Below are 15,439 nucleotides of genomic sequence, written 5' to 3'. Positions count from 1 at the left end.
GTATGTTAAGTGATTTGTTTGAATGCAAGTTTCCATCAACTCAGTGATTTGTTTTACAAATTTCTATTTCTATTTTTTAATACTGAAGTATTGTTAAGGATGCTTAGGATGTAACTAATTATTAAAGAAGATTTATTCTCAGGAATTTTTATGCCAAATTAATTGTGTAAGTAAGAATGCATAGAAACTCTTAAGCTAGAGATTAAGAAAATATGCATTAGAAAAGGTTATCTAAACATTTTTCTGTGTTGCAAATAAAAGGAAATGTAGACTATAAGAGGCAGGTTCTTTGATGTATGATAATGAATAAGCAGAGGAAGAAAAACTAAAAGAAATGCCGGGACCTCAGGTTAGAGAAGTGTCTTTGAGTGCTCAGGGACCTCACAGCCTCCAGAATGTTTCATATCATCTGTGGTGTGGACTTCACAGAAATTAACAGAATTTATATGAAACAATAAATGAGAGACCTTTAAAATCTTTGCATGTTTTCATATCTCTACCAAACTAACTTTCTGGCTTTTTAAGTCCTCCACTCGTTTTGATATGCCGTGAAAAGGTTATTAGGACACACGTGGAACTAATCCATGCTCTTAAGTTGCTGTTTTTTATGTAGGAGCAGTTGCAGAAGCTCGAGGTTGAACTAAGAGAAGTCACTAAGAACAAGGAGAAACTGAGGAAAAATCTGCTGGAACTGATTGAGTATACTCACATGCTGAGGGTGACAAAAACCTTTGTGAAACGAAATGTTGAGGTACTGAATGGCTCATGTCAGGAAATACATTCCTTTTATTAAAACTCATTCCCATAAGGTTGTGGGTTTTGTTATTAATTCATTTAGATAGATGTATTGCTCTTTTTAAGAGATAAATCTATTTATTTATTTATTTTGGTGGCTGGCCAGTAAGTGGAACTGAACCTGTGATCTTGGGGTTATAAGGCTGTGCTCTAACCAACTGACTTAACCAGCCAGCCTTAAGAGATAAATTTAGATCTTAGCTTTATTTTTTTTTTCAGTTGGATTATGTGACATTAAAAAAATGCTTTAAGAGCTTTTTCTTGTTGTTGGTTTTAGCAATAACCATACTTCATATTTGTAAAATGCTTTATAGTTTGTAGTTGAAAAATCTTTTCATGATGGTGATAAAAAATTGAATAGTGGAAACAGAACTCTAAAAACTCAGTTTTTCCAAACTGCCAAAATAAAGGAAGTAAAAAAATTTATAAAAATAAAGAATGGTCTGTGTCGTAGGACTTTGCTAAGCTGAGTAAGGAAGGAGAAGTACATACCTTCAAACTTAGTTTCACTTGACGTAGGTTGCCTCTGATAAAGTTATTCTATCTTGGATGAAGGCGATGCCTTAAATTATAGCTCTTGTATGTAATTGTCTTCAAGTGGCTTAAAAATAAGGTATGGGGAATTATTTTTTATTTACAAGAGCTGAATTACATGTCTAAGTTATCTTGGGGCTTTTGTGTCCAGGTCTAAGTAGGTAGTTATGATGCTGTATAAACTTGTTTGGAAATATGACATGACAAAGTGTCACTTTTAATGAGACACGCTTGGTTTTATGTATCTCTTTCTAGTTTGAACCCACTTATGAAGAATTCCCTGCCTTAGAGAATGATTCTTTGTTGGACTACAGCTGTATGCAGAGGCTGGGAGCAAAACTGGGGTAGGTGGTAAGGATGGGACTTCAAGTGTCATTCTGCCCTTCTTAGAAGAGCTCTGCAGATGGGTGAATGGGGACCATTTCACAGCCCACGATTGAATGAAAGTGAATGTTTGTTTAAGAAAACACTGTGCTCCTATCCTTGTTGAGCTGAATTACTCAGCTGTGTTGACTTTTTAGCTAAATATGATTGACATTTCTTCTTTTGGTAGGAGGTAGAAAGAAGGAACATTTATGTCACTCATTCTTACTCCCATCAGCCCCAAATAATTGAAATCATTGGAGCATCAAGTCCTCTTTGATGGAAACAGGGGCTAAAGTGATTTGGTTAATTTTTTTATTAATCATATTTTAAGGGTCTCTTTCTGCTGTTTTTCTGCTTACTTGAACAACTAATGGTAACTTGTTTCCTCACGTAATTTGTGATTTTTAAAAAAATTTTTTTATTATGAACTTACATTTCTCAGTTCCTTATCTGAAGGAATGTAGTGATGTTTAGTTTAAGGATGTGTTCCTCCAGAGAGGACTTTATGTTTATATCCGTCAGGTATCTGGGCGTGCTCTGCCAACCTGGAATCATTTGCATATGTCTTTCAGCATGGGATTTTTTGTTGGTTGGTTTGATTTTTGAATAGGCAAGTAATATGAATTTGTCACAAACCCAAGTCAATTCTAGCCTATGGTTATAAATTCTCAGAGAAGACTTCCTCCCTCCATCCAGAACCAAAACTGAAATAAAAGTTTACTTGTAGGCTCCTTTGCAAGGTGGATTTCTTTCTAGTCCACTCATTCACTGAAGGTGTAGCCCTTTGGATATGGAGAAGTCCTCAACTTCAGGGGGGATTCCGTTCCATCTCCTCACTTTGTCTGGGCTTGTGCCTGTCTCCTGTCTCCCATGCTGGCATTAAACTCGGGGTCTGAAGATACTGAGACAGTATTTTACATCAGGACAGCCATGACATCCTGTTTTATTTTTGGATTCTAAGAATTTTTCTTTCTTATAGGCTCAGCTATACATTTAAAAGACCATTTCAAAAATATTTTACCTAGCATTTGAGATGTTTGGCACTTGGAGGGCTTTCAGGATTTCTTCACCATCTTTCCAGACATGGAGGTTGTTATCATTCTTTTAATGCAGTTTGATGATATTCATTGCTTTTAATTGACTAGGTTGTCTTTATTGTCTCATAGGTTTGTGTCTGGCCTAATTAATCAAGGAAAAGTTGAAGCATTTGAAAAAATGTTGTGGAGGGTCTGCAAAGGGTACACCATTGTGACCTATGCAGAACTGGATGAGTCCCTTGAAGACCCTGAAACAGTGAGTAAATGTCATGATCCCTTTTAACAGTGGCAGACTTACAGCAAAGTTGGAGGTACAGTGCAAAGAACGTTTTCCTCCTGAACCATTTGAGAGTGAGTTGCTGACCTGATGACTAGTGTCCTGGAGCACTTCCGTGTGTAGTTCCTAAAATCAAGGACTTTCTCCTGCATTGCCACTATGTGGCCTTCGAAGTCAGGAAATGAATGTAGATACGGTCCTACATTGTGAGCCTCATATCCTACTCAGATTTCACCAATTGTCCTATCCTTCTTTCTGTATTTCTTAATTATTGTTCTACATAAGGGGAACTTTCCCTTCTCCCTCATTCATTCACCCATTTATTTATATCACCATGGACTCTTGGATACCTATTTCATTAAATTAAGTAGTCTCTTACTGTCCTTACTAATTTTGATGCCCATATTGTCTCTGACCTGACCACTGGGAGTCCTGTCATGCATGTTCCTGTGTCCTTTGGCATGTCTTCATCATAAATGGAGTAGTCCCTTATTTTCTGGCACCACAGGATGTTCTAGCTTCATCCTGTGCTTTCCCTGCCTCAGCCCTGGAATCACCCATTTCTCCAAGGAGCCCTGGTCCCTTTTAATGTAGGTGGGATTCAGAAATGATGATCTGGTGCTTGAGTGTTTGTTTCATCCTGCAGCGTCATTGCTTCTAGGCCTCCTCAGCAGTCACAGCATATGTGCACACATACCCCTTAACTATTTCTATAGCAATCCACATGTATGTTATTAAGCCACGTGTTCAAACTGTAACCTTCAGTTCTAATCAGTTCTTACCAGACTTCTCTTTTTCTGTGTTTTTAACTCTCATCTGATGGTATGGAGTCTGGCTCCCACCATCCTCAATACATTGAATGAGTGCTCAGTTAATTTACTTATTCATTGAGTGCAGTCTTTCTCCCAACCTTTCTCCACCCTTTCTCTTCTTTCAAGAGTCAGCTGGTTCTTCCTCACACTGCCCTGTGTCCTTGGCTTTGGGGCCACCTGCCTGGGCTTTGCTGTAGCTCCCCAACCTGTCCCCTGCTCCCTGTGCCCTCAGGGCTCAGTTCTTGGACAGCTTCTCTCTTCTCTCTGCCCTTAGGGATCTCATATAATTTCTTGGTTTTAAATACCATCCCCAAAATGTGTATCTGTAGTTTGGATCTCCCCTGAACACTAGAATTTTAAATTGAATTGTCTACTCCATATTTTCTTTTAAATATCCGAAAGACATTTCCACCTTATGCCTAGAGCTGAACTCCTGATCTTTCCCCCTAAAGTCCCCTTCCAGACCCTCCATCTCAGAACATGGCAACTCCATTTTTCTAACTGCTCAGGCCAGAAACCTTGGGGTTATCCTGACTCTCCTTTTTTTCTCATACTTCAATCCATCACCAGATCTGGCGACCTGTCTTTTAAATACAAAGAGTCTGGCCACTTCTCTTCACCTCCTCTACCACTGTCCTGGTCCAGGGATCATTACCAACCCAGGACTCACCTCTTGTCTGAGCTCCTGCCCCGCCGCACTCCGGTCTCTCCTGCTCCCAACATCCAGAGTGATCCCTGTGCAGCTATAGTCAGATCATGTCTTTCCTTTACTTAAGACCCGTGGCTTCCTGTCTTACACAGCAAAAAGACCCACGCACTACAGTGGGCCATGGGCCCTCGTCACATCTCTGACCTTCTCTGTTACTACTCTCAGCCTGGCTGTCCCACTTCATCCTATTCTTCTCCTGAATTTGCTTCTGCTTGTGCTTTTCCTTTTGCTCAGAGGGCTCTTCCTCCAGTGTTGGTGTGGTTCGCTCCCTCCTTTACTTCTTAACACTCCTTCTCTGGGAGGCCTTCATTGCCACCCTGTTTGAGATCATAGCACCCGCCCTCCCGTTTCCTCTGCCAGCCTTATTTTCCTCATCACACTTTCTCCATCCAGTGTGTTATACATTTTCTTTGTATTTCTCGCCGTCAACGTGAATAGAAGTTCCCTCCCCTTCTAGGTCGGGGACTTTTATCTCTTTTGTTCACTGCCATGTCCCTGGTGTCCACAATGTTACCTGAAACCTATTCAGTTTTTTTGTAGAATTCTATTTTGCTGAATATTTGTAAATACACTTGACTCTTGTTATTTGCAGTAGTTATGTTCTATAAAGTCACTGAGAACACTGAGTAGTGAATACTGAACCATTTTCCTAGAGGAAATACAGGGTTGGGTTCCTGTGAGCCTCTGGTCACATTATGTCACCTGATCAATACATAACCTTGTTTTATTTGTGTTACTGTGTAGACACCTTATTTAATATATGTTGTTGATTCATTCACATTCAGCTCATGGCCAACAGTACTGTAATTCATGCCTGAATGAAGCTCATCAAACACACGTATTTTCTCCATAAGGCACGTCACAGCCTTCTTGTGCTCAGGAACATTAGCCAGCACTGCACTTGGGGGCTATGTTAAATAGCAAAATTGCCAGCAAAAAGCACAAAATTGTGAAAAACATGGCTCTAAATAGACCACGCAAAGGACACTTGTTTACAGCGTGAGAACTGAAATGAGAAGGCAGAGTGTTGCCTTGCTGGGCCTTGGGAACGAGAGTGTTGGGTACCTAAAATTTTTTTCTGCTTTGCACATGATTGTGAAAGCACTACACGTATTGATTTTGGGGTTATTTTAGCACATAGGTGAATTTGCAAATAATGAGGATTGTCTGTATTGAATGAATGAATGAACTAAAACTGACAGTGTTTGAGCTGCCAAGGATTTAGAAGTCATGTACACAAAAGTAACAGTTACCCTTATTCGTTCTTTCCAGGGGGAAGTCATAAAATGGTATGTGTTTTTAATATCCTTTTGGGGAGAGCAGATTGGCCACAAGGTTAAGAAGATATGTGATTGGTAAGAAAAAGAAACATTTCATTTCATCTCTTTCCTTATATTCAGTAACTTCTAGTTTTCCTTAAATATTCCTGTATAGTCAAGTGAAGTATGGTAGGGGCAAAGAGATTTGTCATCTCTTTTGCCAGTGCATTACTTAGAATAAATTAAAAGTAGTGACAGTGTTAATAATGTTCCGGATTTGGTTTTTTTTTTCCTTGGGAATCAGGCTTCAGATCAATTGAGAAGGAATTAGGTTTTAATTCTTTGTGCCTTCCTATCGCTGTCAGCCACATGACAGTTCATCCGTCATCAGTACCCCATGGTGCATCTTTTCTCCTGTGCGCCATGAGTTCGGGGGCATGGTATATGGGGATGAATGGACCCTGGGTGGCCCTGCCTGGACGAGGAGCCTTGCTTTGCCACTCCCTCCATGGGCTAACTTGGACAAGTGACCAAGCCTCAGTTTCCTCATCTGTGAAAGGGGATAGCAATGCCTTTCTCATCGGGCTGTTAGGACTAAACGAGATGGCGCAGCTGTGAGGTGTTAGTATGATGTAAGCTGTCAGTAAGTGTTGAGTAGTGCTGCAACAAAAACCTGTCTGTGAGTTCTTCCTGTCAACAAATGGAAACATAAGCAAAAGCCAAACAAAAAACTCAAAGCCCTTCGCTTTCTTATACCAATGGAGATTTTTAGATTGCCTTGTTTTTTTTTTTTTTTTTTTTTTTTTTTGGTCTTTTTGTGACCGGCTGCACTGCGCTCAGCCAGTGAGCAGCGCACCGGCCATCCTTATATAGGATCCGAACCCGCAGGCGGGAGCATTGCTGCGCTCCCAGCGCCGCACTCTCCCAAGTGCGCCACGGGGTCGGCCCGATTGCCTTGTTTTTTGCATGCAGGGTAAGGCCTGGATATTTTCTGTTTACCTGTGTTTGGTTCTCATTCATTGGTGGTATAGAAAGTAATTTTAGGTGTCACCTGGATAAACCTTTTATTATTTTACTAAATATATATCTGTGTTGACATAGATTAGGAAAACTATACCCAGTCAGCAACCCATGATTTCACAGGTGTCATTGCTAAGGATAAGGCCAGAGTAGGTATTAAATTTTTCAGAGTCAGAACTTAAAGAAAAATTGTAAGTATGGTATTAACATGTTAAGGTGGTATGAGAGTGACTGCAGTTTTCCCTGTGTGGTCTGGGTGTCAAGTGGCCCCTGTGCAGACATTGGCTCTGTGAAACCAGGGAGATGGGAGAACCTGTTAGAGGCAGCTGTGAGGAGACAGCTCTTTTTTCCTTTTATTTTTGTGTATGTGTGTGATTTGTCTTTGTTTTTGTGTTTTATTTAAACCTGTTTAATGATTCCTAGCCCAAGGATGTTGGTGAATTTCAGAAAGATGGAATTGAGAATGAGCTTCCAGGAATCATTGAGGGCAGGAGTAGGATTTGGATCCTGGAAAGAGCTTGCTAAATCTGTTTAATTCAGCAGATATTTGTTGAGTGTCTGTGTGCAAGGTCTTAACATGGGCAGGTGCCCATGTCTGCACCTTTTTCTCCCAGAGGTCTGCTTTTATTCCATGTTGGAAGGAGATAGGCCTGGGTGGTGAATGGAATTTAGTTCTAGTGTTAGATATAGCCCCTTCTAGTCCTGACATATGTGGGACTGTGTTTCATTCTGTCTTCTAGTTACCACTGCCATGTCTACCCATATCCAAATACGGCTGAGGAGCGAAGAGAGATTCAGGAGGGACTAAATACTCGGATTCAAGATCTTTATACTGTGAGTAACCCGGAAACTGCTGCCTTCTTACCTGAGGGATGTGAAACATTTACAAATCCTACTACTTTTTTAATGTGGTTAATTTTGGTTGTAGACAAATCAGGATGTTTTAGTGAGATTGAAATGTTACTTCCCTACCTGCTCTTCATGAAGTTTCATTTTAGCAGCCTGTTGGAAGCTTAGGTAGTAGTGATGGGACATAAAAAAAAGATTCTTTAGTCATCTTTGATATGTTGGATTGTCATTCCTGATCACAAAGGACAAGTAATCCTATTTAAGATGGTGGGTATTATTTTACCTGTACTAGTTAAATGGAGGTTTCTCCTGATGCCAGTGAGGGGGTCTTGGTGGCAAGTGGCAAGAAGCAGATTCTGACTCATTTGAGCAAAAGGGGATTTCTGGGCAGAGTGGGATGGGGTGGGTTGGTGGCTCACAGGGTTGATAGGGGACTGGCCAAGCTGGGGAATGGGGAAGGAGAACCCTGGGAGCTCCCTGGACCGAGATAGATGAGGTCTGACCGTCTCCTGTGTCCCTGGGGCCATGTTCTCTGGAGGCAGCCTCCCAAGAGGGGCCACATGATTGGCTGCATTTAAGTTTTCTGCCTGACCCCGGGTGGACCTGGGATCGGGGAGGTGAAGGAATGAATGGCCCCCTTAACTGCCACCCTGAGAGGCAGATGCCTGGAATGACCCTCTATCACTGGGGAGAAACTCCCCTGAAGGAAGTCAGGCACCAGAAGGACAAAAAGGAGTCGTGCCCGACGCTGCCAGCCCACATGTGCTCTTCCCCAGGTGCTTCACAAAACTGAGGATTACCTAAGGCAAGTGCTCTGTAAGGCTGCTGAGACGGTCTACAGCCGCGTCATCCAGGTGAGGAAGATGAAGGCTATTTACCACATGCTGAACATGTGCAGCTTTGACGTGACCAACAAGTGCCTCATTGCCGAGGTCTGGTGTCCTGAGGCTGACCTGCATGACCTGCGCCATGCGTTGGAGGAAGGCTCGGTAAGGCACCTCCTCTCCTCGGCCAGCAGTTTGGGGAGACTGCAGAGCCCTGACACTCCAGAAGGAAGGAAATGGGATTTCACAGGCCAGGGAGCAGGCGTTGGGTTGACCCCTCTTGTGACCTGACATTAGGGAGAGCTGGCCATTTGCGGATGTGTTTGTGTGCATGCATTTTGAAATCGCTCTTTTGAATAAGTAATACATTCCCATGGTTTAAAAGTAACAAGGAATATAAAAAAGTACAAAAGACACAGCAAAGTGGCTTCCTCCTATCTCTTAGCCTCCTTGGTCCACTTCCTCTACTCAGAGATAACCATTGTTTTAGATCCGCTGTGTCTTTGGGTTTCTTAATCATTGTTAAGCAGATATGAATAGATATTTCTCTTTCCCTTCACAAAAGATTATGTGCTGTTTATACTGTTCTTTTGACTTAATGAAACTTCCGTTTTAAAAAATAACTATGTAATATTCTGTTGTATGCAGGTACCATGGTTTACTTAACTAATTCCCTACTCATTTAGCTAGTGTCCAATTTCATAAATACCATTGCAGTGAATAACACTTGACCTCTGATGTTTTGTACATGTACAAATTTATTTGTAGGATAAATTCCCGGAAATGGAATTGCTGGATCAATTTCCACAGAAATTGCCAGCCATCGCATTTCTCTTATTATGAGTGGAGTTGAATACCTTTTTCTATGTTTAAGAGCCTTTTGAATTTTCTATTTTTGTGAACTGCCTGTTCATACCCTTTGCCCATTTTCTGTTGGGTTTTTCATTTCCTTGCTAATTTCTGTTGGCTTCTTGTCTGTGATATGAGTAAGAATATTTTCTCGAGTTTGTCACTTGTCTTTTGACTTATGGCATTCTTGTTTGTTTGGGTCATGAAGAAGTTTTTGTTAAATATAGTTGAACTTATCCATCCTTGCTCTTAGGACTTCTAGATTTTGAATTGTAGGCTTTTCTCACTCCAAGGCTGTAAAGTAATTCTTGTATGTTTCAGTGAGTTTTTTTTCCTACATTGAAACTCAGTTCTTAACAGTTAAGACAACAAGTTTTTTTTGTTTTTTTTTGTTAATCACCTTGTCTTATTACGTAATTCTGTGATGATACAAATGTAAAATCTTTTTCCCCCCTCCAGACTCCTTATTTATTTATTTAAAACAATTTATTCATTAATATTATTTTTTTACATTCTAAGATGTTGCAAAGCAGTTGTGGGGGAGGGGGAGAAGGGAAGGGAAAGGGAGATAGCGTGGGAGGAGGAGGAAGGGGGGTGTGGTCGAGTCCCGTGGCACTTCCCTCATTCAGGCAGGGGAGACCAGGTGTCTTCCAGTGGTGACTCGGTTGTTGCTGGGCTGGATGCAGGTGTCAGGGGGTGTGTGGCTGAAGCCCTTGGGCCCCCTGCTGCCCCAGTTTGGGAGCACAGGTGCAAATGTAAAAGCTCGGGGCAAATGTAAAATCTAATGTTGGTTATGACACAAATGTAAAATACCCAATGCTGAGAAAGCAGACAACATGTAAATACTATTTTGTGATTTTAGAGTACAGCTATCTGTTTTAAAGATAAATACAGATGAATCTTATTTACTGAGGTAATGTCAGTTTTGAGGGAGTGATGTGGTGTGTGTGCATGTGTGTGTGTGTGCGTGCTGCTTTTAAACTTTTAAGGTTGCTGTGTCCAGTTCAGAAATTGCCCAAGTTGCTGTTCCTGCCATCTCCTGCATGCATACGCTGTTGGTGTCTCTTGCAAGTTCCCAGTGAAGGTGTCGGTCACCATTTGGCCTCCTGCGTGGCTCTTCCTTGTTCCACCTCCAGGTCCTGATACTGAGGCTTCCACTGTAGGGGTTTTGAGCTCCCTTGGCCCATATTCCTCCCTCTGCCCCTTCCTTCTCTTTCTTCTGGTCTCTTCTGTTGCTTTTCATTTGTCCTCGCATTGTTACTTTTCTTGAAAAAGGCTGCCTTTCATGGATGTAACCAGGCAGTTAAAACCCTTTCTAGTGTTGGTGAAAACCAGCTCACCACACTGCGCCACAAGCTCCTCGGGCACCTTTGGCTCATGATGGAGGCCTCGTGTCTGGAGGGTGCCAGATTGCATTTGCTGGGGCGCACAGCGTGGGCACCAGGCTCATCTGGGAGTCGGAGCTTCCACCTGCAGGCCACCCGTTCTTGTAGCCACATCTCAGTCATGTGGCTGTCAGAAGCTTGTTCCCTAGAGATTCCTTAGGAGACGGGGGGGCTCAGGAGAACAGTATTCCCAGAATTCTCACATGTCAATCATGGTGTCTGTTTGCTGCCTTTATAATTGGAAGTTTTTCTGGAAAAAAAATTCTTGGCTCAATTTTTCTCCCCTATGAGTATCTTGAATGTGTTACTCCATTTTGTTTGGGCACAGTGTTGCTGACAAAAAGCCTCATGTTTATCTCATTTTCTTTTCCTTATGAGTGATGTGCTTTTTATTTGCCCAGATGCACAAGGGAATTTTTCTTTTTCTTTAAAGACCGATAATTTTCCTAGAATATGTCTTGATGTGGTCATTAGGGGTTGGTATTCTCAGATATGCAGTGTATTCTTTTTTTTTTTTTTTTAAAAAAAAGATGACCGGTAAGGGGATCTTAACCCTTGACTTGGTGTTGTCAGCACCACGCTCAGCCAGTGAGCGAACCGGCCATCCCTATATAGGATCTGAACCCATGGCCTCAGTGTTATCAGCACCACACTCTCCCGAGTGAGCCACGGGCCGGCCCAGCAGTGTATTCTTTTAATATGTAGTCTTCTGTTGTTTTTTAATTTCAGAAAAGTCCTCCTGAGTTATTGTTGTTAGTATTGTTCCATTCTCCTGCTTTGCTTTTCTTCTTCAGGACCTCCTGTTTTCTTCAGGTTGAACCTTCTCTGCTTATCTTCAGTATCTGTCACCTTCCTTTGAATCCTTTTGTCTTTCTTCCCTTCTTTTTGATTTGTAAAAATTTCCTGTCTTCCCACCTTCTGTTTCTCTGATGGCATTGTGAATTCTTTCCTATTTTGGCTCATTCTGAAATAAGGTTTTTCCTTTTTTCTTTATAATTCCTTCCTGAGTTCTGTTATCTCATTTCTGAGTCCTCCTTATTCTGATTTATGGTGCTGATTTCTGTCTTGTATTATTTTCTTAATTCTTTCAGCTCATTTTGAAACAGTAAGTTGCCATTTTCACCTGTTTTGTGGGCAGTCTTTCTGGTGTGTTCTCACTGTCCGTATAGATGTTATTCTGCTCCTTAGACTGTTTTGTTGTTATAACTTTGTATGAGATTTGACCTCCATCCTTCTCTTGTTCACTTTTAAATGAAATTAGTTTTCTGGAACATGTTTAAGGTACTCATGAAACTCTTAGAAGGAGGAAGGTTCAGCACAGCTTTCCAAGCTCCACAGAGATTTTCTTTTCTGATAAAAACATGTCAACTCCTGGATCTGAGATTTCCTCTCTGTCTCTTTTATCTGGACCTTCTCTTTCCTGCTTTGTTTTGTCCCTGTCCTGCTTAATCTTGATTTCCCTCCCAGCAGGTTTCCTCAGCATGGGGCCCCCTTGGTGGGGAGAGCCCTGGCTGGTCACTTCTGTGAGTTGCACCCGCTCTTGGACTGGACAGAATCCTTCCCTGGTCCGGCTGCTTTTCTTGGGTTGGCCTACTGTGCTTTTCAGGGAATACTTTCTGGCTCTTTTGGGTGTTCTTTTCTCTGGTCTCTCAGAGGCTACATAGCTTCCTATGCCTCCTGTGGTCCAGGGGCCATTATGCAGATCTCACAGCTATTGGTGGTTGTGCCACCCATTTGCATTTTGGTGTCTGTGGGGACATAGTTTTTCTGCAAACATTGTCTGCGGGTTTTTTGTTTTGCTGTCTAGTTGCACCGCCTTCTCTCAGGGGGATTCAGGGAGATCCAAAACTGCCACTGCTGGGAATTTTCCCAGAACCCCCTTACCATGTGTGTGTTTTAAGAAATTTAATTTTACGGGAAAATCTACTTTTCTGTTAATAACCTGTTTTACTTTGTTATAAAAAGTTTTTTTAAAATTATTGATCAACGTAATTTATTTCAGAAGAATTATAAATACTATATAATTAGTAATTAGATAGATGATTTTGCCATGCAAATACAGTTAATGTTGACATTTTGATGATTCTTATCTGTTTTTCTCGTTTTTTATTAGGTGATACTGTAGTTGTCTCTAACTTCCTCTTTCTTGACAATTTCAGAGAGATAAAGTACACGATTTCAGTTTTGTGTCAGTGACTCTAGGCCTACTTCTCTGTGCACACACCTCTCATTCCGCAGCCCTTCCCGTGGCCCCACCCCCAGCCCGGCCCTCCCCGAGCCTTGCCTCTTCCTCACAGGGGCCCTTGCTTCTCCTGCTGCCATAATATAATAACTTCACCATAACTATGCACAGAGCCTGGCCCATAGCAGCTAACCTAGATTTGTTGAATAGTGTGTAGTAATTTTTTTCTCCTTTCTTTATGCAAAAGAGAGAGAGTGGTTCTACAATCCCCTCATTTATGAACACAATCCCAACAAAAGAAACACCTCCCACTCTCATCCGCACCAACAAGTTCACTGAGGGATTTCAGAACATCGTGGATGCCTATGGAGTTGGCAGCTACAGAGAAGTGAATCCAGGTGGGAAGTCTCAGTTTGTAAATCCTTGCATTTCATATGTTATTGCTACTTTTTCTTGGTATAAGGATGTAACAGATGTTTGGTAAAATAGGCTCATTGCTACTTTTTAATCATCTTATTAAGAATAAAGTTTTAAAAGTAACCTCACAATTCTATCTTGGTGCTTGTGGAAAAAGTCAAGATCATATTATATCGTTGTGTTTGAATTAATTTAGATTTTCTGTGTTTGCTGTAAAGGAGAAGTCTCTTACCTTTTATTTTTCCTGCAGCTCTCTTCACCATCATCACTTTCCCATTTTTATTTGCTGTGATGTTTGGAGACTTTGGACATGGCTTTGTGATGTTCTTATTTGCCCTCTTGCTGGTGTTAAATGAAAATCATCCCAGACTAAAGCAGTCACAGGAGGTAAAAGTATAATACTCAGTTCATTATGTCTGGCTGGGTAGTGTTAGTAGTGTTCATTCTTGGTGATAACTATGCTGTGTACGTGGATGGCAGGGACATCTGCTACATTAGGTTGTTTTCTGGGAAACCGTGAGAGGAGAGGCTGGGAACGTGCCAAACCCATTTTTAGCATGGGAACGTGTTCTGCCAGCAGTCGTGTTTGACTGTCACGCTCTCTTTCCACAGATCATGAGAATGTTTTTTAATGGTCGATACATTCTCTTGCTGATGGGACTGTTCTCAGTATACACAGGCCTCATCTACAACGACTGCTTTTCAAAGTCAGTCAACCTTTTTGGCTCTGGGTGGAATGTCTCTGCCATGTACAGCTCCAGTCACGCTCTGCAGGAACATAAGAAGATGGTACTTTGGAAGTAAGTGTGCTGTCACCACTTGACACTTGGGGTAGAAAAAGCATTTTTCCAAGATTCCTTCCTCCTCCCTGCAGTAAGCCTCTCACTTGTTTTGTTACAGCGACAGTGTCGTGAGGCACAGCAGGGTTTTGCAGTTGGATCCGAGTGTTCCTGGAGTGTTCCAAGGCCCTTATCCTCTTGGCATTGACCCTGTGAGTGCAGTTTTCCCACCATCATCTCCACTTGCTTGGGGGAACCACTGAGTTTTAATGCCCCAATGTTGTCTAGCATCTATAGCACGGGTCACATGTCTGTACGTCTGGGGCGGGTGCTGTGGACGCCAGTGGCCCTTGGGCGTGCCTGGCCGCATGGACCCATAGGTGAGGCGGGGAGCTGTGGAGCTCTCAGCTTGGGAAGCCGATATTGCTGTCCCAACCTGAATCTACAGAGAGGTGGGGCTGCATTCTGTCACATTTCTGACCTGTTTTACTCTAGTGAAAAATGACAGTTAGTAGCCATGCAATGTATGCTGTTAAATTTCTTCTTTGTATATGTGAGTTGTTTTTTACCCTTGGCTTTAGAGGGAAGTAGTATGGAATTTTAGAGCTGAAAGGGAGCTTAAAGTTTTCATGGCACTTTTTAGGGTAGTTGTCCAAAGTGAGGACAGTAGCCCCAGGGTGCGAGGACTCCCCTACTCCTATCCACCAAGGGGACTCAGCAGGCAGTCCCATGAGGCTACAGTGGTGGGTCACAGACCACAGGATGTACCTGGGGGTGTTCCCCTAGGCCAGCAAGAGTCTTCCTGGGGAATTTCTCATTCTTTTTTTTTTTTACATAATTGATTGTACATATCTATGGGGTACAGCATTGAATATCCATACCAGTGTGCAATATGTGATGCTCAAATCAGGATAACTAGTATGTTCAACATAATACAATGTAACCACTTTTTGTGGCCCTTTACCAGTTTCCTGCTGACACACCCTCCCCCTTTCCCACCTCTGGTAGTCTCAGTTCTGTTCTCTCCTTTTGAAAGTTCAATTTGTTATTGTGATTGTTGTATCTTCCTTTCTTTCTTTTTTCAATTTATTTGAATTTCTTGTTCTTAAAAGGAGAGCTTAGAAATGATCTTACATTGGTTTGGAGGGATATGGATATAATTGTGTACAGTAATGAAAAAAAAAACCTGAACAAGAAAGTCTAGCATTCCTTAATCTGAGCTCTCTGAGTACATAGTGTCTCTAAATATGTTCTGTTCATTCTCATCTCTAAACACAATTTGTATAATTTAATGTCATAGCATTATCTTAATACACTCGGTAACTTCAAAAAACTTTTACAATAA

At 41.7% G+C, this 15,439-nt stretch overlaps 1 protein-coding gene across 2 annotated transcripts in view; it reads left to right on the top strand.

Annotated features, from left to right (window-relative positions):
- Positions 1–15,439, top strand: part of ATP6V0A2 (ATPase H+ transporting V0 subunit a2) — a 36,630-nt gene that overhangs the window by 8,200 nt on the left and 12,991 nt on the right. For both annotated transcript variants that reach the window (XM_063087998.1, XM_063087999.1), the window contains exons 4-13: positions 614–751; positions 1,585–1,673; positions 2,862–2,988; positions 5,803–5,885; positions 7,550–7,643; positions 8,435–8,647; positions 13,146–13,296; positions 13,566–13,702; positions 13,928–14,115; positions 14,216–14,306. In XM_063087998.1, coding sequence (XP_062944068.1) covers positions 614–751; positions 1,585–1,673; positions 2,862–2,988; positions 5,803–5,885; positions 7,550–7,643; positions 8,435–8,647; positions 13,146–13,296; positions 13,566–13,702; positions 13,928–14,115; positions 14,216–14,306 — 1,311 coding nt within the window. The remainder of the gene's footprint in view (positions 1–613; positions 752–1,584; positions 1,674–2,861; positions 2,989–5,802; positions 5,886–7,549; positions 7,644–8,434; positions 8,648–13,145; positions 13,297–13,565; positions 13,703–13,927; positions 14,116–14,215; positions 14,307–15,439) is intronic.

The sequence above is a fragment of the Cynocephalus volans genome, chromosome 2 (assembly GCF_027409185.1).
Source record: "Cynocephalus volans isolate mCynVol1 chromosome 2, mCynVol1.pri, whole genome shotgun sequence".
Classification (NCBI taxonomy): domain Eukaryota; kingdom Metazoa; phylum Chordata; class Mammalia; order Dermoptera; family Cynocephalidae; genus Cynocephalus; species Cynocephalus volans.
Note: the sequence above shows the minus strand (reverse complement) of the source record. Positions and strands in the feature narration are given on the sequence as shown.